The following is a 27,635-nucleotide window of genomic DNA, read 5'->3' as shown; positions in this document are numbered from 1 at the left end:
TAACTTTGGATATCCTCACTATTGATGCAGGGCCTGCATGACCCTGGACCACCACTTGTGATCAGGCATCTAGCACGGCTTCGCATGCTGTTGTTATCTTTTCTGAACCACGGCTCGTTTAAGTTCATGACATCCAGTAACATACAGCTGGTGACTGGGATAGTAACTTCCTGATAGAGGTTGCCGGTGCTTGTAGAAGTAGTGAGACATCTGTATTTTTCTAGGAAACCTCTCATGGTTTACAATAAGGATAGGAACTTCCTTCGGACTACTCCTTTTTTACCAAAAGTCAATGAATATTGATATGAACTATCAAATGTGTCTACCTATGTTTTTTCAGAAATCTTCAGAAACCAAGCAAACTCTCCACAATTTAGGTGTGCAGGCAGATATTTATTTCTCTTACAACAGCCATACAGTTTCTTAAGCTTTAAGAAAAACTATTCAAGAAGGTCACTCCATCAGGTCTGCTCTCCATTGTGATGTGCGAGAGCTATTGGGTTTACCAATGCTTGTTATCTAGTGTGCAGCACTTTCATTACCTGTCGGCTTGCACTTAGCTTTGATGCTCAATATGGTCCCATAGCCCATCCACTCCCCTCTTGATGTCTCCGCGGTGAATGTTGCTGTTTGAAGTGTGTTTTAAATTCGTAGGTTACGCTAGTCCAGTGAACTATGGCTGGGGTGAAGCTCGCCCCATAAAAGGAGCTAAAAATAGCTGTTCCTTTATGAAAAATAAGCGAATTCAAGAAGAGACACTGGGGTCATATGCACAGCTTGGCAACTGTCAGCAAGGAGTAATGATTCCCTTGTGTTTAGTTTTCAATGTGAAGCAATTTCAGGATGATAATAGGCCATTGGCCTTGCTGAAATGAGTCTGCTGGCCGGTAGCCTGGCCCCAGTCATTGACGTTGCTCTGGTGAGCGATGATGCTGGTCGGCTGAGAAGCAGCAGAAATAATGAAACAAAGACCAAGTTTTTTTTTCTTTCATCATCGAAAACCACAAAGAAGACTGTTGCAACTTGTAGCAGTTTTTCGATTGCACAAAGACATGTCCACGATGCTCCATTTGTCTGCCCAGTCAAGTTTGTTTCTCTGAATTCTGTGTTCTTATGGAGCCATCTTAATGTCTGGCGCCATTTTAATGTTTGTCCCAGGTGGGCAGACTGTGAAGAACTCAAAATACCGAAAGTTCTCCTAATGTTTCTGAGAATAATGAGCATAAAATTCATGAGGGGTTGTCAAACGTCAGAAAAATCAAAGCTGTAATTGTAACACGCTCCATAAATACATATTATACATTACGTATCCTCATCACAGTGGAGACTGCAGCATCAGTGACCCCTTTACTCTGCATAGCACAATAGTGACGTAAGTAGAAACACTAAAGAAGACCAAAATGGTGATAACCATTGAGTAAATGGGATTGCAGCTAAACATCGATTCACAAATTTGGTAAAATTACACTGGAAAATTAACACCAAGTGTGTGCTATGTGAATCAACCGCTTGTCTTCTTCCATGCTAAGGAGCTCAGCCTTTCTGCAACAGATTGCATTCTGTCTTGCTTCTATGTAGGAAAACAGCTGGATGAGTCATTTGCCACCAACTTTAGATGTTTGTAAAAGTTTATAAATGACTCAATCCAATGCAGACGGCATAGAACTTTTGGTCAAATGAATACCAGACGTCCAGAGAATGATAACTGACAACGGTGGTGTTGGTGTGCTGATATTAGTAGACTTTTCAGCTGCATTCAATCCTCTTAACAATACTATGGTGATAAAGAAGTGCAACTCCATGGGCATCCAAGATTGCTTCTTGGAATACTTTGGGATTGCCCTTCAAGACTGGGCTGTGGCCCTCCGCCATCTTGCTTCTCCGTTAACGTTGAGCACGGCAGTGTAGATTCAAGCGTCGGAGTCAAAGAAGGAGCTCATCTATATATTCCTGTTGGCTACATACAGATGGTTGTGGAGTAAGTGGCTACCCCACTGAAACCTAAAATTTACTGTGATGGGTGCGGTATCTGACTCACAGCTTTCTGTTCTACAGAACTTGGTGCCCCCTAAAGCTGTCACAAAAGGTAAATACTTAGGAGTAACTTAAACCCGAATCATCTCTGTGACCACCGATACCAATTGTGGTCAAAGGTGACTATTTCTGTTTCTGAGTTCTAAAGAAATCCTGCACTTTTTGAAGCTGACACCAATGATGCAGGCAGTGATTGCCTTAATAACCACAATATTTGGTTATGCCTTCAGTGTTGATCTTACCGCTCCACTTACCAATGTTGTTTTCGATGAAGAAAGTAAAAAAGGACTTGGTCTTGGTTCCTTCCTTTCTACAGCTTCACCACCAGGTATCTCTTGAAATATATTGTTAAAGCAGAGTGTTTAGTGTTCTCTGCAGTTTAAGATTGCCTAATCGCAGATCCCCAGGTTTGCATGCCCTTCACTGATTACCTACTTTGAAGCACGTCAAGTTTAATGCATGTTGCATTGCACACCGGGCTTGGGGAGAGTCTTGTGCTCATTCTAAGCCACTTCAAACATTTGAACCCTCCTAGGATATTGCTCTTGGTCGTTCACTGGCTGCATAGAGTACTCTAGTCGAAGTTATGCTGCTTTGGTGGTCGAGCTGCCGCTTTACAGGTGGCCTAGTTGTGAAATCTCTACCCCCCCCCCCGAGTTAATGAATCTGGACAATGGTTTGTTCTTTAGGGGGGCACTGAAATTAGATGTTTCACCAGCATAGTAAGGTAGCCTCATGGTGCTGATACTGGCTGTCTCTGTGAACTAGAAAATGCCCAATATTATGACATGGCATAGTAGAGGCTACTCCAGCTAGTAGCTCGTGAACTAGTTAGCTTTCCAGCTACCTGCAAGTAGCTCTCCTGTGTGAAACGTCTTCAACTAAATTAGAAGCTCGTGCCTGGTTGAATTAATATAGTGTGCATTTGAGACAAAAATGTGTGTATTTTTAGAACTGGTAAGCTCATGTGTGGAGAAACATAGTAGAATTTCCAAAATATATTTAAAGCTGATATTTGAGTGAGAAATCAAAAAGTGTGGGGGAGATTTATTAATAATATTAACTTGGTGCCAGGTACATTGCACCTATGGCTGTTATGTATTACATATGTAGAGGTATTCCACATTGACAAAGCATTTTTACATTACTGCTAGCAGTCTTGTCAGATGCACTGAAGTGATCTCTGCTGGTAATTTTTGCATTTGGTGGGCACTAATGTAATCTTGTCTGATGTGATAACTACTACATCGTTTATAACACTGAGGAGTTTGGTAGGATTTTAATTGAACATAAGTAGCTCTAATTACAGAAACGGTTGGAGACCCCTGGCATAGCATAACATAGCATAACACAAATGCATATAGCCCCTTATGCAATGTCTCACGCTTCACATCAGTTTTGGAGGGCCAAATCTGCTCTCTAGTTTCCGTACTGTGGTTCTCTGCGGCACAACGTTGCTGCACTAATAAGAGATTTCTCAAGATGCTTCAGTAGCTATCTGAGAGGCAGTGTTGGACCTAGAGTCCTAGGGTAGCTTGGCTCAAGTGGAAAGGCCTTATTCCAGAGTAACATGTCGTGCTTGCATCACACTCCCTTCACACTCCAGAGTACCACCACTAAAAATGACGCTACACCAAATAATTAGAAAAGGTAGAAAAGCTTTATCTTTCCTTATATCATGTATTTCTTTTCTTTCAAGCAAAGTCAATCAGTGCTTATCTAAATCACATCAGGAATAAAACATTTCATTGTGGCTAGAATTAGCAGTACTTTAATACCGTAGCTATAGTATGTAATCAGGCGCGCCACCTGGTGGTCTGACACAACACAGCAATTGCATTAGCATTTTAAATTAGAGCCCTCCAACATAGCGCTGCACTTAGCGATCCCTCAGCGCTTCAGATATGGCATTACCTCTAAGCCTGAAACCTGGCATCTCATGACCCTGCTAACCATTACAATTCATTGAAGCACTAAACAGCTTTTACCCTGGTGTGCTAATCCCCCGATCTCACGGTCGTGCTACACATTATGTTTCTCCTTGAGTCCGGGGACACAACACTACATCTGCGCATCGAATGTGGCGTTATTTCCAAGCCTGAAATGAGGGCATTATATCCCAGCTATTGCATTAAGCAGACTGAGTCAGGGTTGGACAGTTCACCCCTTTCCTCTTCAAAACCCTTCCCTTTTCTGGTACTTGCCCAGCAGTCTCGACGAAGGTTGTTCTTTTTCCCCCCACCCCAGGGGAGGGGCGAGCTCCGGGCTTCTCGTGAGTCACCCGCCCTCCTCCCCTGGGGGTTACCTTACTCTTCGGCCTGACATAGGCCCTCACAAGGGTTTCTCGGCCTCCCGGCGATGTCCGGGCCGAGGGCCTTCCCCCACAGTTGCAGTCCGGCGAGGTGGTGGGGGTTGAGGTACGGGGCTCAAGAGCTTCCTTCACTCTTTGAGGGTCCGCGCCCGCAGCCGCCTATGGCAGCGCGGCCTGCGGGGGCGCGGCCCAGTCAGCAAATCGCACAGCGGCGGGGGCGGCGTCTCGCAGTCCGCCCCCGTCACCTGATCCGAGTCCTGGATCTCAGGCCTAGCGCGGCCAACGGGGAACTTTGGCGGCTCTCTCCTCACGGAGGGCCGCGTTTCAAGGGCTGAGACGGCAGCGGTGCGGCACCAGTCTTACTCACAAGCCCCAGGTGACAGAAGGGACGATCTTTCGGGCCCTGGTCTGCAGCGGTTAGTGATTCCTTATGGGGTCCCCGGCGGGGGTGACCAAAATTAAGGGGGTGATCTGCAGCTCAAGGGCAGTCAAATCGGACAGCCAATTTCCTGGGTCTGTAGCGATGATCACATTCTTTTTCAGTCAAGAAAAGCTGTCTGTCACTAGATCTGGGCTATTCCAGGGTTCCGGGCAACAGCAGGGATGTAGAGGATTTGGCCAGTGATGGTAACTCTCTACCCTGATTCCCTTCAGGGGTCCTGGCTAGGCAAAGAGCACATAAGGTTGGCGTGATCCCAGGGTTAGAGGCTAAAGGCAGGGTTAGGTCACGAGGTAGAGGGCAGTGTCAGCCATGGGGGGGGGGGGAAAGCAGGCCCTAAGTACAGTCAGTTCCCCCCTCTAGCGCACCTACCTCCCCACTCAGGTGCCTTGCTCCTGACTACCTCACCTCACACCTTCTACCCCCTCTAAAATGGCCGACGCACCTCACCTCTATATATAGCCTGGGCCCTGACTAGCCAGAGTTACCCAGAAGGTTCTGGAACCCCTCATGACAGCCTATGGCCCAGGTTCTGAGGTGACAGTTTAGGCCACCATTTTGTGGAGGAGCTCTCTCCCTCCCTCCATTTTAGAGAAGCACCTTGCGCCACACCATCAATTAGTGATATTGGGGCACCCGGAGCCTCTAAGTCAACACCAAAAAAAAACTAGTGGGCAGAAAAATTAGAGGGTAAAGGGAGAAAAATGAGGAGGGGACAGTCAAGGGGCTGGCAGGCAGTGGCGTAACGTAACTTGAGGGGACCCCCCTGCAAAGCAAATGGAGGGGCCCCCCCTCCACCGGCGGCGCGGCCCACCATCTACCACTTTGCTCTAGCGTATTTTGATTTGAAACCTCCAACATTTAAATGAAATGCCTCTATATTGTCTTTCTCTAAGTTCTAATGAGAAAGTGGGAAACACTCTTAACATACAAGCTATGCCATTTGTAACAATACTGTCAAAAGCAGATTATTTAACTGAGGCAGCAATCAGAACAATGACATGGAGTGATCCTATTGTCTCAGGAACTGCCTATGGCTGAAGAACAAAGAACAACTATGAGGGGTCTGAAATAGAATTGACAATACCTTGAAACTTTGAAAGACCAACCCAAACCTGCAATTCGATAAAAACTCAACTGAAAATATACACGAGAAGTACACAAGATATAAGTCAGTATCCTGCAAAAGTCAAGAGAAATAGACTGGTGAATTATATGCATGCCACACACTAGCGACTGTCAAGGGTTGTGCATGATAATAACGTGAACTGAGGAAGCTTCAATTTCTACCATCATGTCTTTATTAGTAAGCATTGAAAAACAGGCAGGCAAACAAGGCTGAGGAAGAAAACTCTTTGGATGCTTCAGAACATTGATGCAGATGTTTGTCTGTTTTAATTTATCATTTCTGTAGTGTAAACAATGCTAAATGCAAGATTTAAGGCACACATATTACAGACCAGTGCAAGCAACACCATAAATAACACTGCATGTAGAATAAAAACAAACCATATCAGCAAGTACCTAATGAAAATCTATACAAACTGTAGTTGGTAAAGCAAAAGAAAAAGTGCAAATACTTTCAAAGTGCAAAATAAAGCAATCACCAGTCCAGCAATATACAAAAATCAAGCATGTTTTGTAAAACAATCCAACTTTCTTCTTTCATCAATGTGAAAATACTTTCAAAGTGCATGGTAAAAACAAGTCCAGCTTCCCTCACGAGGACTGACCTGAACCACCAGACTGGGCCTTACTTCATAACAAACAGAGGCCTCAGACCTCAGTGTGTCAACACTGGCGGTATTTACAATTCACTAAGAGTATAGACACGCCTGCTAAATTACAGACTCACCATTGCCTCCAAATGGCACTATCGTCCTGTGTCACACCGCCAGCCAGGCCTGGATTTTAAGCCAACAGCGCCTTGCATTCTGGGAGTTGTGCAGTGACCATCTAAGTAAGGGGTTTAACATTCCAGCATGCAAAGTGTTGTTGGATAAAAGCTACGAATGGACACGACATGGTGCCAATGTCACTTGGCAGCTATGTTTTATACAAGCACAAGGGTATGTTTAATTTCCTCTACACAAGCTGCAGAAGTCTGGCGTCAAATAGCAAACACGTTGTGCGGAGACCCCAGAAACGTGCTGTGTTTAGCCCCTGTGTATGGACCAGAGGTGTCATTCTCTAAGAGACCCAGTGGTAAAAGCCCACAGTTGTCTCTAATGCATGTTAGTGCCAGGCAGTGGTCGAAGTGGGGGGAAAAAAGTAGGGGAAATCTGGGAGGAGAATCAGAGGGCAGGAATAACCAATGGATTGGGTCAGTGGGCGGAGTGAGAGGTGTGGCAGAAAGAGCAAAATATCCCCATTTTTAGTATTCCTTTCCCATTTCACTAACCAGTTACAGCTTATTACATTATTTAATTTAACCAATACACCACTCTGGCATGGCACCTGGCTGCAGGAGGTCACGGGCCTGGAGGGCTTTCGAGCGTGGGACCTCCTTGGGATCTCCTGCTTAGGCGATTTGTGGCGGGGGAGTCGTATGTGCTCCTTTCGGGAGCTTCAGGCTCGCTTCTCGTTGTGCCCCTCACAGTTTTACAAATATCTTCAGCTGCGCCACGCGGTTCGGTCCCATGTCCCGCTGTATTCGCGGATCCTTGACCATAGCCCACCAGAAGCGCAGGTGAGGATGGGGTTTCTGGGTAGGGGGGTATCTCCCGTATTTACCAGGCCCTGGTCAATAACACCCCAACGGACTGCGAGGTCACGAAGGCGCGCTGGGAGGCCTTGGTGGGGCCACTGGATGAGGCCGATTGGAGGGACGCCCTTATGGCTCCTAGGTTGATCACCTCCTCGGCCAAGCTGCGGCTCATCCAACTGTACTATTTGCACACTGCCTATCTGACCCCGGAGCGCCTTCACCGTGCGGGTCTCTCCCCAGACGCTTCATGCGCACGTTGTGGGGCGGACCCGGCGGACTTCTTCCACATGGTGTAGACCTGCCCGCGCCTGGGACCCTACTGGGATGAGATTGAGGCTGAACTAACTGAAATACTGGGGTGGGAGGTTTCCCATGATACCAGAATGGCTCTGCTGGGGATAACGGACGGTCTGGACGGTTCCCGTCATGAGAAATATTTCCTCACTACTGCTTTGGTGGTGGCGAAGCGAGATATTGCTGCCGCCTGGAAGCGGCCTGACCCCCCCCCCATATGTGCTGCGTGGAGGAGGGGGGTGGACTGGTGCGCGACACAGGAGCGCACAATGTATTCGGCACGGGGCTGCCCCAAGAAGTTTCGCAGAGTGTGGGGGAAGTGGCTGGGGGTATAATTTAAGGGTGTCAATGCAGGTGGGAGGAGTGCTGTGGTCGGGGAGGGGGCGGGAGGTTGTGCTGCTGAAGGTCACTGACTGTCTCCAATGTCTTTTGATGCCAGTTCGCTTGGACGGTTGTCCATATATTTTTGTATGTTTATTTGCAAAAATAAAAATTTGCTTATCAAAAAAAAAAAATTTAACCAATAGATACACATGTTTATTTAAGGTTAAATATGTGTTATTGACATTAAAATACATTCACAAAGTGGGATATGTTTCCAATCACAGAATGTCCCAAATATCCTTAAAAGTGGAATCGCAAGCCATTTGTCTCCCAACCATGGAGTTTCTGTCATCAGCACTTCTCCTCCCTTTTTCCACGAGAGCAGTTCAAACATGAATGGCAAAATATCCTACTTTGCAAATATTTTTCACATAACTATGGCTTTGCCATATTTGCCACATAATACATCATCTGCTGCATAATCTGATGATTTTAACTAATAAATTGTTTATAGCTCAAACACATCAAAAGTTACTAAAAAATGTGACTTATGCTGCTGTGAAGTGGAGGGCCCTTTGCAAAGGTTGACTGGTCACCTTTCTCATTGCTGCAGTTGTATGTTCCACTAGTACTAATTAGGAGAAATCTTTTCAGAGACTGTTAGCATGTGTAAAAATTTAAAAATAATAAAGTATCAGAAAATTTACAGCACCACTAATACCAGTGTAGGGTGTCAGAGCACTTTACATCACGCATATTACACAGAGACAATCATTCATATGTGTATAAATCACTGTGTAGGAAATGTTACATAGGACAAAGGACTACAAGGTGTAGGAGTCACATGACAACCATACTAGTAGACAGCATAGTTTAATAGTGCTTGGTCTGCAGAAACACAAACTCAGAATTTAAAACATAATACCATGGTTGGGGGTTCTCTTTAACAATAAGAATTGATTTCTACCCAAATGAACCTTTTTTTGCACCATTAGGATAATCGAACACTGGGGAAAAAAACATAACGCTCTAATTTATACCTTGGAGTTTGCATGCAGCTCTTACACGACAGTTAATAGCTCACGGTTCTATGTTAGGATTTTAACTTATTAACTGCAAGTAACAATAGGGTCTCTCTGACAAAAGCAGTAACCCACTGACCTATTTACATTATGTGCACTTTGTGATCTACATGGCACACGTTCTTAGCAGCATGCACATTACACCTCTGCCATTCCTTTTCATGAGTCAAACCTTCCATTAGACAAAACACCACCTCTCTCTACTAAGAACATTAATCACTGGATTTATCAAGACATTTTTATTGTTGCCCAAAAATGTTGGAGGCCAGGAAGGAGGCAGCAAGTGCTTTTAAAACCATATTATACTTACAAACACGACGCTCCCACCTGCAGTTAGCGCCCGGTGCGGTCGCACTGAGCTGGAGCCACCCTGCTCAAGGGTCCTGTGACCTCAGTGACAGAGTCACTGCCACTCTATGGTGTGCTGCTTCATAGGTCTGTCCCCAAGACTGGAGGTGAACTTCATGGATAGTGGTGGACAGGCCTTCAAGGTTAATCAACACTTGCCACCGCTAGGGTCCACCTGCTGGTGCTAAGACACCAGGGCTTTTAAGATTTTGCGGCACCTTCTAAGGTCTAGCACGGGAATGTGCTCCCTCAGGAGAGTGGTCTGGGAGCATGGTCATTAAGGCTGAACCTGGTTCACCAGTTCCGCTTCAGCAGCTCTGACCATGGCGCCACATCCTCTCCCCCACTGAACACCATACTGCCCCACTGAGAGAAACTTGCACTGCACTGACCCGCTATAAACACCTGGATGTGACTCAATTCTAATTACCCACTTGACAAGAGCAATATGCTGCCTAAAAACATTTACATCTTAGAAAAAGCAAACACTCATAGGGAATGCAAGATTAAGTAAAGCATGTGAAATGTAAGTAGGAACAACATGGTTACCTTTTTCCTTTTACACTCATTATTCTGAAATTAGTGAGTGCTTTCACACGAAAAGGTAAGCCATGAATACAAGGCTCGGAAAGGACCCGTTTCAGTGCCCATTGCTTATGTCCTTTCAAAACATAGGCAGTATGGTTTAAAAAAAACACATTCGTAAACACACAGTCGCTGTACACATTTTGTTTTCCAATTCACCCATCCAGCAGGTATTTCAGTACCTCCAGGCAAGGTGCACTTTCCCACACAGGGAAAACAATGTTGTTCAAAGAGGGGAGAAAACAAAAGTATCACTTCACTGGCAAACATTGTAAAGTGGCGCTAATGTGTTTAGGTTTAAATAAATAAATCTGGCCACCTTGCAACCACTCTGTCTTGCTTTAATTAGTTAGTTTTACATTTGGAATGTTTTATTTCTCTCCACCCCAAGGCTGCACTGGTTTCAGAAAAAGACAACGTTTCCAGCAAAAATGTTTTCTTTTTTGGCTCCAATTCACAGGGGAGCAAATAAACGAAAGGAGGAAAGAGAAGGTAATACCTGTTTCCTGAGTCTTGGTTTTCACTAACTGAGGAGCGAGACAGAAAGAGAGGGAAGACTCGGAGGCTTAGAGGCCATCACCGGGGCATGCGCTCACAGTTTAATTTACGGGGACATGGGGAGGCCGTGCGCGCAGGCGCACCATTTTATAAGAGGTTTGCTTGCAGGCGCAGCTGCCTTCCGCTGAGAGTGAGGGGGCCCTGGAGCGTGGGGGCCCCCCCGCACCGCGGAGGCTGCGAGGGCCTGTGTTACGCCCCTGCTGGCAGGTCTAACACGCGTCCCCCCCCCCCCCAGCTGAAAGTGGGGAGAGCTACCCAATCCCTTGGGAGTTCTCTTCACTAAGGCTGAAATACCTGGAGAGACCGTCAGCATTGGCGTGGTCCACTCCTGGGCGATGTTCCACCCTAAAGTCCATTCCCTGTAGGGAGATGGACCACCTCAATAACTTAGGATTCTCGCCCCTCATTTGCATCAGCCACCTGAGGGGCCGGTGGTCGGTCTGAACCAGGAAGTGCGAGCCAAACGGGTATGGCCGCAACTTCTTCAGAGCCCACACCACCGCAAAAGCCTCCCTCTCAATCGCACTCCACCTCTGTTCCCGGGGGAGTAGTCTCCTAGATAGGAAAACCTCAGGTTGGTCCAGACCCTCTTCATTGAGCTGCGACAGCACTGCCCCGATGCCATGCTCCGACGCAACCATTTGGACGATGAACTCTTTGGAGAAGTCAGGGGCCCTCAGGACAGGTGCCGCACATATTGCTTGTTTCAAGGTGTCAAAGGCTCGTTGACACACCTCGGTCCAGATTACCCGTCGAGGGTGCTTCTTAGATGTAAGCTCAGTCAAGGGGGCCACAATAGTTCCATACCTCTTGACGAAGCGTCGGTAGTAACCGGTGAGGCCCAGAAAGGCTCGGACCTCCGTCTGAGTCTTGGGGTGTTCCCAGGCCATGATGGTTTCAATCTTGGCCTGGAGGGGTTGCACCTTGCCCCGACCCACCAAGTGACCGAGGTACACTACCGACCCCTGCCCGATCTGGCACTTGCTGGTCTTGATCGTCAGACCCGCCTGCTGCAGGCCTGAAGGACAGCCTGAAGGTGACACAAATGGTCCTCCCAGCTGCTGCTGAAGACGGCGATGTCATCCAGGTAAGCAACCGAGAAACCCTCCATCCCGGAGAGGACCTGGTTCACCAGCCGCTGAAAAGTGGCAGGGGCGTTCTTGAGCCCAAAGGGCATCACGCAGAACTGGTAGTGACCCTCCGGTGTGGAGAAGGCTGACCTTTCCTTTGCTCCATCTGTCAGGGAGATTTGCCAGTACCCAGATGTAAGGTCAAAGGTACTCAGATATTGGGCAGCTCCCAACCGGTCAATGAGCTCATCCGCCCTCGGGATAGGATGAGCATCAGTCTTTGTCACAGAGTTCAGTCCCCTGTAATCCACACAGAACCTGAGTTCTGGGGTAGTGCCCGGCGGGGCAGCTTTAGGTACCAGTACCACCGGACTGGACCAGGGACTGCTTGAAGGTTCAATCACTCCCAGCTCCAGCATCTTGGTGACTTCACCATGGATGCTAGCCTTCACCTTATCCGACAAGCGGTAGGACTTGGACTTCACAGGTGGGCTGTCCCCTGTTTCCACATCATGGGTACACAGATGAGTTCTTCCCGGGATAAGTGAGAACAGTGAAGCGTACTGCTCCAGAACCTGGCGGCAGTCTCCCGCTGTTCGGGAGTTAGAGATGGTGAGAGGATCACTCCCTCTACCGACCCATCCTTCTCTTGGGACGCAAAAAGATCAGGGAGAGGTTCACTTTCCTCTTCCTCTGACCCATCAGTCACCATCATCAAAGTGACCTCTGATCTCTCCCGGTGGGGCTTGAGGCGGTTGACATGGAGCACCCGATGGGGCTGCCTGGGGGTTTTAAAATCCACCACATGGGTGACCTTGCCCTTCTTCTCAATCACCTCAAAGGGGCCTGACCAGCGATCCTGGAGGGCGCTAAGCTCTCCAGGTTCCATAACCCACACCTTCTGGCCAGGCTCCAGCTCCACCGGGTGAGCATTTTGGTCATACCACTCCTTCATGACCGTCTGGCTGGCTTCTAGGTTTTCGGAAGCTTGCTTCCACAACCTAGCCACTACATCCGGGGGAAGTTTTCTGGGAGTCTTTTCCCATCCATCCTTCACCAGGCTGAGGGGTCCACGAACAGGGTGTCCATACAGCAGCTCGAAGGGGCTGAAGCCCACTCCCTTCTGTGGTACCTCCCTGTAAGAGAACAGCAAGCAAGGCAGGAGGACGTCCCATTTCCTCCGCAGGCTCTCGGGCAGACTCCTGATCATGCCCTTCAAGGTTATGTTAAACCTCTCCACCAGACCATTGGTCTGGGGGTGATAAGGGGTGGAGAACCGGTAAGTAACTCCACACTCCTTCCACATAGCCCGCATGTATGCCGACATGAAGTTGGTACCTCTGTCAGACACAACTTCCTTGGGGAACCCCATCCGGGTGAAAATCCCCATCAGGGCCCGTGCCACCGCAGGTGCAGTAATGGTCCTCAGAGGGATAGCCTCTGGGTACCGGGTGGCATGATCCACCAGAAACAGGATAAACCTGTGACCGGCAGACGTTGGTGGATCCAATGGCCCAACAATGTCGATGCCCGCCCTTTCAAAGGGGTTGCAAACGACAGGCAGTGGTTCCAGGGGAGCCTTCAGCTTCACCCCTGTTTTCCCACTAGCTTGGCAGGTAACACACGTCCTACAAAAAGTATCAGACGTAATCCTCATCTGAGGCCAGTAGAAGTGAGGGACAAGCCGAGCAAAGGTCTTGTCCTGTCCCAAGTGTCCTGCCAAGGGTATCTAGTGAGCCAATTCCAAAAGGAAGGCTCAGTAACGCTGGGGAACCACCAAGGCCCGGGATGAGCCATGCACCGGAGTCTTGGGTTCGCTATAGAGGAGACCATCTTCCCAATATATGTGGAAGTTCCCCGAATCGTTACCCGCTGCCTGGGCTTCGGCCTGCCGCCGTAAGCCCTCAAGGGTGGGGCACTCCTTCTGGGCCCGACAAAACTCCTCCCTGGTAGGTCCTCCCTCCACCTGCCATTCTGCAGGGGTAGGTAAGCACTCCAGGGAAGTCACATCCTCCTCTGTGGACTCCGGGACCACCTCAGTTGCCCCATCCATCTTACGAGGTGCAGATGCCGGGCCAGGTTTCCCCTGTCCCAGTTTACCCTTTTTGGCAGCTGGTTGGGCCTTTGTCCCAGGCTCCAACCTCTGTGAACTCCCTCTCTGGGCAGTCACGGACCGCGTGTTGGCACAAGTCCACTCGGGCGTCCCCAACATCTCCATATGAGCCTTGAACTCGACCTCCTTCCATGCCGTATGTTCAAGGTCATTTCCCAACAGACAGTCGACCGGCATGACCGGGCTTACCGCAACTCGTAGAGGACCCACAACCCCTCCCCACTCAAAGGGAATCTGAGCCACCGAATACTGACCCTCTCGGTTGTCAGCCATCACAACCGGGTGGACTACGTTGGGAACCACCTGCTCTGGGGACACCAGCTGACTCCTTACCATAGTCCTGCTGGCTCCTGTGTCCCTCAGAGCCTCCACCCTCTGGGCATTGATGGTGACCCATTGCCTGTACTTGGTAGTATTCGAGGGCACATGGGTCTTAGGAACCATCTCGCAATCTCCCAGGGACACTAATGTTAGCCCTGCCCACTCACCTCCCTTATCTAGGGGCAACTCCTCCCCCAGCACTGCACTCACCACCCCAGGGGTCTTTCCTCCAGTGGGAGGTTGTGGTCTCTTGAGACACTTAGGATCCCCCTTGTAGTGCCCACCACACTCATAACAACGGACAACCCTAGGCTGCTGACCACGGTCAGGATAAGGAGGTTTGTGGGGGCCAACCTTAGGAGGGAATCCTGATCCCTTTCCCTGAGAACTCTTTTGGGGGCCTTTAGGGAACTCCTTCTTTTTGTCTCCCCCCTCTTTCTTCTGGGGAGCGCCCTGACCAGTCCCTTGGAAATTCCCCCCAATCCCTTTTGAAGACACCCGGGTACTAGCCCAGATGTCCGCCTCCTCTGCAAGCTTCCTAGGATTAGTTAGCTTGCTGTCCACCAGGTGTTGACGCAGCTCCGGAAAACTTTTCTCGAGGAGGTGCTCCCTCAAAAACAGGTTATACAACCCTTCGTAGTCTTTTACCTCACTGCCCTGCACCCAGCCCTCCAAAGCTTTTTTTGCGTAGTCCAGGAAGTCCACCCAATTCTGGGTGGCCAGCTTTTGGCTACCCCGGAATCTCTGCCTGTACTTCTCAGGGGTCAGCCCAAATTTCCTAATCAAGGCGACCCTCATGGTGGGGGAATTGGTCTGCTCCCGTTGTTCTAGGGCTAAAAGGGCATCCCTCCCCACCGGACGCATGTACCTGTACAGACCACCCCCCCACTGAGCTTCCGGGATCCCATGGGCTCGTAAGGAGACCTCATAGGCAGCCAATCACTTGGCGATGTCGTCCCCAACACCGTAGCTGGCAACTACGTCCTTTGGTAAGTGGGGTCTGGGCTCCCTGGTGATCTCTTTCTGTACGCTGCCACCAACAGGACTACTGGGGGCTCCGAACTGAAGGGCCTTGAGATCCAATTCTTTCAAATGGAGCTCATGAAGGAACCTCCGCTCTTCCCTCTCCTTCTCCAAGCGGGCTAATTCCATCCTGAATTGCCTCTCCTCCCTCCTGTCGGCTAAATCAGCCGAAGACAGGCTTTCCCCTGAAGCGCTACTACCGGCCCTTGAAGGTGCCCTGGGTCCTACATCCATATTGCTGCTCTCAGGTTGGAAAAGTGATTCTGTCCCTTCCGTGGTGTCCGGTTCCGGTCCCTCCACCTCCCGTTCCCCGCTAAGCTGGGCCATCACCCAGCTCTCAAGCTAGTCTGGAGCTCCACTTTCTTTGCTCCGTGATTGAAAAATACCCCCCTCTCCTGGCAGAATTCCTTTAGCTGGGTTACTGTATACTCTTCTAGCCTACCCAGCTCAAACTCCATCCTGCCAGGTGGGGCCCTAAACAATGCGGAAAAGGGCTCAGAAGGTAAGATGAACCTTCTTTTAAAGAAAAAACCCACCACAGGACAGGGATAATTTTGGAAAATCCATAAAAAAATCCCATCAGGGAGACAACCTGGAGAAAACTCCAATAAAAAAACCAAAAATCAGGTGTAGGGTGCGTGGCGCACGGTAAACTGCTAATGAGTGGACGCAAGCACAAGCTCAGTATCGTTGGACCTAGAGTCCTAGGGTAACTTGGCTCAGGTGGAAAGGCCTTATTCCAGAGTAACATGTCGTGCTTGCATCACACTCACTTCACACTCCAGCATACCACCACTAAAAATGACGCTACACCAAATAATTAGAAAAGGTAGAAAAGCTTCATCTTTCCTTATATCATGTATTTCTTTTCTTTCAAGCAAAGTCAATCAGTGCTTATCTAAATCACATCAGGAATAAAACATTTAATTGTGGCTAGAATTAGCAGTACTTTAATACCGTAGCTATAGTATGTAATCAGGCACGCCACCTGGTGGTCTGACACAACACAGCAATTGCATTAGCATTTTAAATTAGAGCCCTCCAACATAGCGCTGAACTTAGCGATCCCACAGCGCTTCAGATATGGCATTACCTCTAAGCCTGAAACCTGGCATTTCATGACCCTGCTAACCATTACAATTCATTGAAGCACTAAACAGCTTTTACCCTGGTGTGCTAATCCCCCGATCTCACGGTCGTGCTACACATTATGTTTCTCCTTGAGTCCGGGGACACAACACTACATCTGCGCATCGAATGAGGCGTTATTTCCAAGCCTGAAATGAGGGCATTATATCCCAGCTATTGCATTAAGCAGACTGTGTCAGGGTTGGACAGTTCACCCCTTTCCTCTTCAAAACCCTTCCCTTTTCTGGTACTTGCCCAGCAGTCTCGACGAAGGTTGTTCTTTTTCCCCCCACCCCAGGGGAGGGTCGAGCTCCGGGCCTCTCGTGAGTCTCCCGCCCTCCTCCCCTGGGGGTTACCTTACTTCTCTGCCTGACATAGGCCCTCACGAGGGTTTCTCGGCCTCCCGGCGATGTCCGGGCTGAGGGCCTTCCCCCACAGTTGCAGTCCGGCGAGGTGGTGGGGGCTGAGGTACGGGGCTCCAGAGCTTCCTTCACTCTTTGAGGGTCCGCGCCCGCAGCCGCCTATGGCAGCGCGGCCTGCAGGGTCACGGCCCAGTCAGCAAATCGTACAGCGGCGGGGGCGGCGTCTCGCAGTCCGCCCCCGTCACCTAATCCGAGTCCTGGATCTCAGGCCTAGCGCGGCCTACGGGGAATTTCGACAGCTCTCTCTCCTTACGGAGGGCCGCGTTTCAAGGGCTGCGACGGCAGCGGCGGGGCCCCAGTCTTCCTCACAAGCCCCAGGTGACAGAAGGGATGATCTTTCGGGCCCTGGGCTGTAGCGGTGAGTGATTCCTTATGGGGTCCCCAGCGGGAGTGGCAAAAATTAAGGGTGTGATCTGCAGCTCAGGGGCAGTCAAATCGGACAGCCAATTTCCTGGGTCTGTAGCGATGATCACATTCTTATTCAGTCAAGAAAAGCTGTCAGTCACTAGATCTGGGCTATTCCAGTGTTCCGGGCAACAGCAGGGATGTAGAGGATTTGGCCAGTGATGGTAACTCTCTACCCTGATTCCCTTCAGGGGTCCTGGCTAGGCAAAGAGCACATAAGGTTAGCGTGATCCCAGGGTTAGAGGCTAAAGGCAGGGTTAGGTCACGAGGTAGAGGGCAGTGTCAGCCGTGGGGGGGGGGGGGGAAGCAGGCCCTAAGTACAGTCAGTTCCCCCCTCTAGCGCACCTACCTCCCCACTCAGGTGGCTTGCTCCTGACTACCTCACCTCACACCTTCTACCCCCTCTAAAATGGCCGACGCACCTCACCTCTATATATAGCCTGGGCCCTGACTAGCCAGAGTGGCCCAGAAGGTTCTGGAACCCCTCATGACAGCCTATGGCCCAGGTTCTGAGGTGACAGTTTAGGCCACCATTTTATGGAGGAGCTCTCTCCCTCCCTCCAGTTTTAGAGAAGCACCTTGCGCCACACCATCAATTAGTGATATTGGGCACCCAGAGCCTCTAAGTCAACACCAAAATAAAATAGTGGACAGAAAAATTAGAGGGTAAAGGGAGAAAAATGAGGAGGGGACAGCCAAGGGGCTGGCAGGTCTAACAGGCAGCTTTTCAGGGACAGCTTTTGACCACATTACTGAGTATATATCCTGCCAGTTTATCTTAGTGATTCCCAAGTTAATTTTGGCACTGCCCGACTCTGTGGTCCTGCAATTTGCCCCTCGCCAGTGTTGGCTGCAGCCCAAGAAAGAACTCGTTTCTGATTTTTCCTCTGAGAAATGAGACCTGAGCATTTCAAATATTTCCCCTTTCTATAACTCTGCATACAACATCTTGCACTTAATGAAACTGACGTCAGTATTGATTTAACAACATTCATTTGTCAGGCCAAGCTAGGACTCCTGAACTCCAAACATTAGTAAAAACTGCAAGTTTTTCTAAGGTTTTTAAATGCAAAAGCTGAGCTTGTAGAAAGGCTAGCTTCAGTGTGCTGGTCTTAAAGCAGTGCTTGAAGGTTTTTAGGGCACCACTGGAGTGGATAATCGGACCGGCCCACAATGGAGCCCCCTGTCACCCTCAGCCCTTTTGAAATAAAATGGTCGCGCAATGGAAAGGCCTAAGGAAAATCATATGATCTCTGATCCCTTTACCATGTATTTTAACAATTGCACTGTTTGTTCATATAATATTTCATGCCCGCATTCTCTCCAACTGAGCGTCAGGCTGCTGTTGACAAAAGTCCTGCAATATGGAGTAAGTGGCTTGACGAGTGCTACCGTCGGTTTCAAACCTTCCGCTTCTCATTCTCTTTTTTTCATTCATTACATTGTTCTGTTTTCATCTTTTGCTCTTTCTTCCTTTGTTTTAGTTTGCTTGCATTTGATTGAAGTGATTGCACATAGAGTAAGAATGATGTTGTTCTGGTATGTGAAATGGTAGTTTTAGCTATCGATACTTTGTGAGAATAGAAGAAAGCTAGGGTCTTTGGTGCAGTATGGTATATCTATGAAGAAAAATGCACAAGGTTTCACTCTGCATTCTAAGTTGGCTGCAAACCGCACATGGAACATAAAAGTATTTGCTCTGATTTTACCTTATATCCATTACAAGATTAGCATAATTTATATTCACTCCTGCCACGTGGCTCAGTTAGGTCCAGGGAGAAACATTACCATTTTAACATGCACACGTTTTCCTAAGTTGCCTCCTTCTTCGCAAAAAGACTTTTCACACACATTTGCTTGTGTGACATTACAGAATTAGTTTCCATGAAACTACATTTGCCTACACATTTCACTTAGTAAGAACACTATCATGACACCTTGAACAGCTCGTACAAGGTCTGAATATACATTGTGCAAATGGGATTGTTTGTTGTTTGTGCATGGGGCGACACAGATATCAATAGCTCATAATCAATGACAGCCTGACTTAGGTCTTGGCTTGGGAGCAAGGATGTTTTTTGTTATAAATAAACAAGCATTTCCAGGTTGAGGCAGATGAACACTTCCTGTCATTGCAAGGTCACTACAGGCAGAAACCTCAGCCCAGCTGCTTGCTGATCCCTCTGTGAAGAGAGATGTCCAACCTGTGAACAAGACCGGTATCTACATACTTTGCCTTCAGGGTATGGCGGTTGGATCATCCAATAGGGGATTCTTGGTAGAACAAACACACACACACACACTCACACTCTCACTCACTCTCTCTCTCTCTCTCTCTCTCTCTAGATCAGGGGTACTCACAAACTTTCTCTCAGGGGCCAAATTTACAGTGTGGTTTGTGGCCGAGGGCCGCACTGGTGGGGGCGGGGTCAGTGGGGGAGGGTGGCGGGGCTAGAGCAAAAAAAACTGTGTCCATGAGGTTGAACACAGGCCCCTGCAGTGGACGCCTTTGTCCACTGAGCCACCAAACCTGGCATACGCACATCTCTCTGTCTGTCTGTCTGTCTGTCTGTCTGTCTGTCTGTCTGTCTGTCTGTCTGTCTGTCTCTCTCTCTGTCTCCCTCTCTCCCTCCGTCTCCCTCTCTCCTTCCCTCTCTCTTCTTCCCTCTCTCTTCTTCCCTCTCTCTTCTTCCCTCCCTCCGTCTCCCTCTCCCCGTCTCCCTCTCCCTCCCTGCCTCCCTCCGTCTCCCTCACCCTCCCTCCCCCTCCCTCCCCCTCTCCCTCTCTCCGTCTGTCTCCCTCTCTCCATCTGCCTCTCTCCGTGCCTGTGCCTGTCTCTGCCTCTACCTGCCTCTGCCTGCATCTGTCAGTCTGTCCCTATCTATCTATATCTCTCTCTGTCTCTGGGCCTCGGGCAGTGCACACTTCTGTGTCTACACGTCCCCGACACCAGCCCATAAACAGCCCCCCCACTTCCCCCTCTCCTTGTGTAATGTAAAAGCCAGCTCTCAGACCCCGCTGCCCTCCGTCACCACACCTGGCTCTCACTCCCTGCTGCCCCCGTCACCCTCTGCCATTTCACCCGGCTCTCACTCCTCGCTGGCTCTCACTCCCTGCTGCCCCCCCCCTCACCTCACTGGGCACTCTCACCCTGCTGTCCTCTGTCACCTCACCCTGCATGTGTGGCAGCCCGGGCTGAGACAGCTTCCCGGGCTGACACACAGCCTCACCGGAGAACTTCATGGGTCTTTAAAAGACCATTTACTTGCTAATGAGGCTTTGTTATATTTCACCTCTTCTTAGCGCCCCTGCATCTCCACTCAGAGGCGCAACTAGAGTCACATTTCGGGTGGAGGGGGGGCTAAGAAAACATTTTTGGGGGGAGGCTTATTCTTCAAGCAAAAGGCAGAGGGGAGCTGCAGGGGCTGTAAGCAGGGGTGAACACCATCAAAGCCTCGTTAACAAGCAAAAGGTCTTTTAAAGACCTGTGAAGTGTTTGGGTGCGGCTGCGTGTGTTCCCGGGAAGCTCTGTCATCCCGGGCAGCCAAACACGACGGGGGCTGACGCCCTTTGAGTCCAATGGGCGTTGTACGCCTGTCTCCACTCTATCCTGGAATCTCCTGGCCCCCATAGAGCAGTCTCTCTCGGAGTCCGGCGGTGTTTGCTGACACACTTTGAAAAATACAAAAAACCAAGGTACGATGTCTGCATGGTCCGCGGGCCGTCAAGGAAGGCTTGCCGGGCCGCTGGCGGCCCGCGGGCCGTACTATGAGTACCCCTGCTCTAGATACTTAGGTTAAGAAATGCATGGTAGGAGTGCACTATATGTATATATATATCGAAATACCGTTTTATATGCGTGCATATATACATTGTTTTACCAAGATGGGGAACTATTCATTTTGTTCACTGTCCTTATACTGCTAATCACTTTTATCTGCTTCTGTCTATTGATCATTGCAGCACATATATTCAATATAAGAATCATATGGTTCAATAAGTATTGAAAACACCCTCTGTGTATTGCTTGTATATTTCCCAGAGAGAGAGCACGAGTAACTGAGCGAAAGGGTTCTAGATCTGTTACCACGATTCCTGGGGAAGTCAGGGTTGTCATATTTGGTGGTTGTCAACACAAAAAGGAGCAGAGGGGGGGAAAAAAAGTGAGGCCGCCCCCCACTCAACACATTATCAACAACCAGGACCTGGCTCAATGGACAGATACCCTCAACTTCCAGGCACTAGAAGGGTCTAATATTTTCTAATGACTCCCCCAGCGGTGCGGTTTACTACCGCTAATTCAAGTGTCTATATGTACAATTTGTAACACAATGTCACTACACTGCAGCAATAGAATTCCCACAAGAAATTGATTGGAAAAGATTAGAAAAAATGTGAGAGTGGAGAGAAAGCACCTCACGGTAGTAACACCAAGGGGGGCTTGCTAGTTGGTACTCGCTAGCATACCCACTTATCATCATCGTTTGCTTTCTCTCCATGAAAGGAAAATGTGTTCCAATGTGAATTTTCTCAAAAGTGAAGGAAAGAAACAGTGAAAGAAAAGTAGAATATGCACTGTAAGTGCTAATGTCACTCAAGTGCCCTGCTGGTCCCTGTGAGAAAGGAAATGAAAGGCAATTCCCAACATTATCAAGCATTGGCATAGCCAATAGGTCTCGCTTTTGGGACCTTATAAGTATTTAGTTATGCAACTGTTGCATGGCTAAACACTTATAAGGTCCCAAAGGCGAGACCTATTGGCTATGCCAATGCTTGTTTTCTTTCTAATCGCGGCACCGGTGCTTTACTTTTAACATTAAAAGTAAAGCGCGGGTGCCGCGATTATAGCACAAGTAAAGAAATAGATGTTTGTTTCTATTGCTTTACTTTTGCTATAATCGTGGCACCGGCGCTTTACTTTTAATGTTAAAAGTAAAGCACTGGTGCCGCGATTAGCAAGCTAAAAATGCTACCGCCGGCCACAGCTTGCAGTGCATGTGCGCGAGTGGTGCGCTCGCAGCAGTAATCACGCCATATGGTGCCTCTGCTGAAGCGCTCGCCCGCGCACATGCACTGCAAGCTGTAGCCGGCGGTAGCATTTTATTAAATCCCTTACTAAAGTCTCTCCGAGCAGCGCATGCGCGCTGACTCAGCGAGACCTAAAAATTAGATCCTACTCACTGGCTAGATTTAGCTTTATTCAGTGCTGTGAGCGTCCTCAGTTAAAAAATGGTTCAACTCAGACCATTGTTGCGTCCAAAGCGCTCCACTCTCACATTTTTTCTAATCTTTTCTAATCAATTTCTTGTGGGAATTCTTTTGCTGCAGTGCAGTGACATTGTCTGGAAGTTGAGGGTATCTGTCCATTGAGTCAGGTCCTGGTTGTTGATATTATTCTGTGGTTGGCCAAGCCACCTGTCTAGGTTCATGGGTAGTAGTCTGTCACCATGCCAACGTTTATGTTGCCCAACAAACACGCAGTTCCTACTGTTAAGTGTGAACTACATGACACTCCTGTGTTTGGGCAAAAACCTATGGTAGATGTGACACTGCACAAAGATGAACGCAAAGGCTATTTTACGAAGTTACTTTTGACAAATGTAACTAATTTTGCTCTGTTACTGTGCTAATTAAATATCTCGTGTTTCTTGCTTTTTTTCAAAACCAAATAATTTTCGATCTCAAAAAAGTAGTTATCAAGTGCAAAAACAGCTTTATACCGTACATCAAAGCTTTTTCACCTTGCACCCAACACTTGTATTTGTAGTGTTTGTCTACGTCTGCAAATGCCTCACTATCTGTTCAGCGGAGAGACTGTATGGGACATAGGAAATATCGCTGATACGTGCATAAATGGTATTTCACTCATCACCTACGATTACCTTGGCACGCGAAAAAAGACCTGTAGTGTTGGTCCATAAATTTCCATGTGCTCTGTCCTTGTCATCCGCTCAGTTGGACTGTCCATAGGTGACGTAGAGATCATGTCCGCAAGTCTGAAGGGCGGTGGGCTGCTTCCTAAGATGGATTCCTCAGCCCACCTTACCATGAAAGTAGCAATGAAGGAAGGACCACCATACAATTTCTTCATGGGCACAACATACACGATTTACTGCAGCAGATAAATAATGCTCGCAATTGTTGTGCCAGGCCCTGACGCAATGCATTGTTTCACGACTTTCTCTTAATGAAATATTTAAAAAATGTTTTTGTAAAATGAATTTTTTGACTCCATCAAAAAAATGCCAGGGAGGAGGTTTAGGCAAACGTTGCCAGACAAACTTGACAAGTTCAGTTCACACACTGATCGGCATAATATTGGATGGTATTAAAATGTTTTCAAAGGATGCATTGCATCTTATAAGGTTCATTATTTCTACATTCTGCGAGAGTTAACAACAAAAACCAAGAAGCAGGAATAATGTGGTGAAGCTGCTAATTCAATACTCCTGGCCTGAACAAATGACCAGTATTTTGACAAAAGTACTAACTAAAATACCTGGGGCTAGAGCAGCAAGCAGCCTTACTAGGCACAATCTTTTTGTGGATTACCGGCTCTTCTTTTCTTTCAGGGTGCAGAGTATTGTGGCTTCTTGTGGGACACGACTGCAGGTATAGAGCTTAAAGGGGCCAGTCTGGAAGACAACCTACAGACGAACGGCAACGGGAAGCACATGTGTCCGCAGCACTATTTTGCACATTTCAAGGTAACCAATTTAGGCCCCTATCTAGGTCAGGTTGGGTATTGGGGTTACATGTATGGATAACTAAAAATCTAATGTTCTTAATATCAACATTAAAATGAGTACTGGCAACCTGCAATGCCATGATGCGTTCTTTCCACCCAGTTTTTAGTCCCTTGTTGTGGAACAAACTTATTGTTTTGGACACAAGAGAACGCACCTGTTAAAAGATGTGTTGCAGTTGAAAAACGTGTTTATTTTATAATTCAAGACTATTCTGAAAAACATTGCTCTTTTCGGTAGTGTAATGCCCCCATATCTCCATTAACACCATTTAAAGGTGACTAGTGGGCAGATGATTGAATTGCTGAATCATTTTAAAGTGCTGCTTCCGCCATGACCCAACTTCAGCTCATTGAGAGGTTGTAATTCCAAAGGTGACCCAATGGCAGGAGTCCACACAGCCCCTCTGTCTATCAGATCCGGTGCACCTCCGATCATCCCTTATGTGTTATTGTGCTTTTGAGCGGAGTAGATCACCCTCTTAGCCATCTTGGGTGACACAACAGTGGGACTCCCTGGACAGGGACGGGATGAGGTTTCAAGCCAGTCCAAGGAGATGAGTGTGTGTCCTCCTTAAGCATAGTAGTAACCCCCCTCCATTTGCCTTTAAATTCCTGTGCAAACATGGTGGTGGCCTTTGTGTGCCAGTAATAAAGTAGTGATGGGGCAAGGAATAGACGATGCCAGTAAAGCTAACGTTCGGTCACCCACTGTGCCTTCTCAAGGTCAAGTTTTGCTGGTTGAGGTAGGAAATGTTTGTTGCTGCTCCAGCCAATGCATTACTATGAACATGAATGCTGTCTGTCCTTTAGGGAACGAATACCAAAAATAAATGTCAGAGCATTTTTTATTTCCCTAACTGTATTTTTTAATGGCATTTCCTTCCCTCTAGATCGGAACAAATGAAATCACAATGGTGAACATTCACCTCCCATCTGCCACGGTGGACAGTGAAGTAAAGAGTCACAGTGACAACCACAGATTAGCAACATTTGCACAGACACTGCCAGAAGCACTGAAGGGTATGTACTTATTGTTGCATATGAACAACAAACCCCGCACGTGACTGCTTGAGGATTTCCCATTTAAGGCAGCTTCGAAGGTAATAAATAGTTAAGTACGAGGAGCACAAAGTCTTCGGCCCCTGTTCGCAACATATATTTTCTGTGGGTATGACATATACCTCACTTAGGTGTGATCTTCTACTGATTATTTTTAAGTAAGTCAGGCATGTGGGCATGTGGAACAAACTTTAAGCTTGGTGAATTAGGTAACCATTGTATGTACTTTATTTCTTCTCTGGGGCAAAGAATGTGGGTATCTATAATTAAGAATGATCTGTTTCCTGAGGGCTCAATAATAAGTGAGGAAAAAGATTCTTATACGATTCATTTTTTAATGACATGGACTGGTATTTTTCATTTTTTTTTGTAGTCTTTTCCTTTCTTTTTTCTCAATTCTTTTTTCCTTGTTTCTGTTTTCCTACTTATTCTCACATTCTGTTCCCATTTTGTCATCTTTATTTAATTTGTTTTTTTTCCTTCTGCTTCTCATACGCTTTTTTCATTACTTTTTTCTCCAATATTTAAGTTTTTATCTTTTGCCCTTATTTCCTTTCTTTTATCTTGCTTGCATTTGGTGAAAAGTTAGCACCATACGTAGCAAATTATTGTACATACATGCAATAGGAAGAATTAAGTTGTTCTGGTATGCGAAGTGGTAGGTTTTGCGATTAGTACTCGGTGAGAATAAGAGAAGGCAGTGGTCTTTGCTGCAGTATGGTAAAAAAAACCTCTCTCCTTACAGTGTACATGAGAGATTCAGTTATTGTCTCTAATTGGTGATGTGCGTTTCAGTGCACGAGTGTCTGCATTTTTTTTCACAAGGAAGGGTCTTTTCAAGTACATTTAAGTGTGTAGTATAATCAGTTTATTGTTGATTACTTTTAATCAACACAACAAAAGTTAAAAACAAATGTACAATAGCTGTAAAATATTGGAATGGAACTTATCATGTATAGAAACTAAAAAAAGTGTTATTCCCAAGGCAGTGGATTAAAACATATTCAACTTTTTTCAGCATGGGCTTAATTATAAGATCTACAAATGTATTCTCCATGTTTTCATTATCAAATTATCTCTGCTTAGTGCAAATGATACAACTGTATTAAACTAAACCCTCTAAAAAGAGGCTTCTACTTGTTTTAGTTATATTTGAAAATGAGGGCCTGTACAAATATAATGAGCGAAAGTGTCCTTAGGCATTGAGCAGAATGGACAACTTCCAGTGGAAGTAGTGAACAAGGTCCACTGAGACCTGAATTCATAAACTGGTGTCATCTTTGGTGCAAGAACATCATCCTATTTCCTACCAAATTGGAGAAGTGACATATAGGGATGATAAACCAGAGTAATAAGTTTTGGTAGTTTGAGGTGCCCCCTTCCTTGCCTTAAAAGCACTAAAATCTTTCTTAGGTGGCAGTGCACCAGTAACTGTGTTTGCTTTTCTTTTGTCAGTGCATGTTTTTCACAGTGAAGTGTCTCCCATCACATTCAGTAATTTTGGTACTGGCATAAGGATTTATATAGCATTATCCTAGCAGGTACGCAAATAAATGCTATACACAACAAATAGGATAACATAGGACCCAATCAGGAAGGTGGTGTGGAAACTTTTAAGAACATGTATAATAGTAGGATGCTATACGGGGATTACAGGTCAGGGACCTGTGAATCAAGGAGGATTCTGATCGATGGCCAATCAGATGCTCTTTAAAGAGGTACGTCTTTAGCTCTTTTAAGAACTGTATGGATGTTTCCCTGGTTTCTGAAAGGATGTTATTGCAAATCCTTGGTAGTAGTATTGGCTCCTGTTTTTCTCCTTTTTTCAGGTATGGCTGGACAGAACAGCTAACTGCGAGATACATTTTTACCAGTTCTTTAAAATCTACAAATGGGCTTTGGCTCACCTAGAGGAAACTGATTACCCTCTCACCTTATGCTATTGGCTCTTTGGTGTATCATTCTATCTCTTATGGAGTGCCTGCATTGCAATACATGAGGGACTATTTAGCAAATTAAAATTACCCTTAATCAGCATGCATTCAATGATTTATCTTTTATAAACAATTTAATTCAGAAAGCAATCTTTTTATTTACTTTACTGCTACATATTTTATTTATATGAAAGAGTATTCACTAGAAAGAGTGTCACTGAAGGTAAGTAACATGTGTGATTGTGTTGAAGGCAAGCAGAAAACATGAATGTAAAAAGCCAGTTGGTAATTTGAGTAGAAAAAATGACCTGGGGTAATCTCTTCTTTCTTGCACTTGCTTACTTTTTGCTGCTGATCTGGTCAATCATTTGCCATTAGCCAAATCCTTTAGATTTTCGTAAAATTAAGAATTTAATATACTTGCGTACGGGGTCTTCCAGCCAAGCTTCTTTCACAAGGAGCACATCCACACAGAATTAGTTCCCTTCATGGCTAGGACCTACTATGGCAATATATATATATATATATATATATATATATATATATATATATATATATATATATGTATATATACACACACACACACACTCTCTCGCCCCCCCCCCCCTTCTATTTAGTGGGTTGCTGGTGGCTTTGAGGTGCATTTCAACTGCCTGCGATTCTTCCCTGCAGACAGGTGTCAGAAACACTGCATAAATAATTTGTGCACCTACCCAACTTTGGTTGGAAT

At 47.0% G+C, this 27,635-nt stretch overlaps 1 protein-coding gene across 1 annotated transcript in view; it reads left to right on the top strand.

The window, feature by feature from the left end:
* The window catches only part of EEPD1 (endonuclease/exonuclease/phosphatase family domain containing 1), a 250,630-nt gene that overhangs the window by 212,607 nt on the left and 10,388 nt on the right, over window positions 1–27,635 (top strand). Inside the window, exons 4-5 of the mRNA XM_085607475.1 lie at window positions 23,737–23,871; window positions 24,803–24,932. Coding sequence (XP_085463601.1) covers window positions 23,737–23,871; window positions 24,803–24,932 — 265 coding nt within the window. The remainder of the gene's footprint in view (window positions 1–23,736; window positions 23,872–24,802; window positions 24,933–27,635) is intronic.

The sequence above is a fragment of the Triturus cristatus genome, chromosome 5_2 (genome assembly GCF_964204655.1).
Source record: "Triturus cristatus chromosome 5_2, aTriCri1.1, whole genome shotgun sequence".
Classification (NCBI taxonomy): domain Eukaryota; kingdom Metazoa; phylum Chordata; class Amphibia; order Caudata; family Salamandridae; genus Triturus; species Triturus cristatus.
The sequence above is the reverse complement of the archived record's forward strand: the minus strand, read 5'-3'. Positions and strand labels throughout refer to the sequence as shown.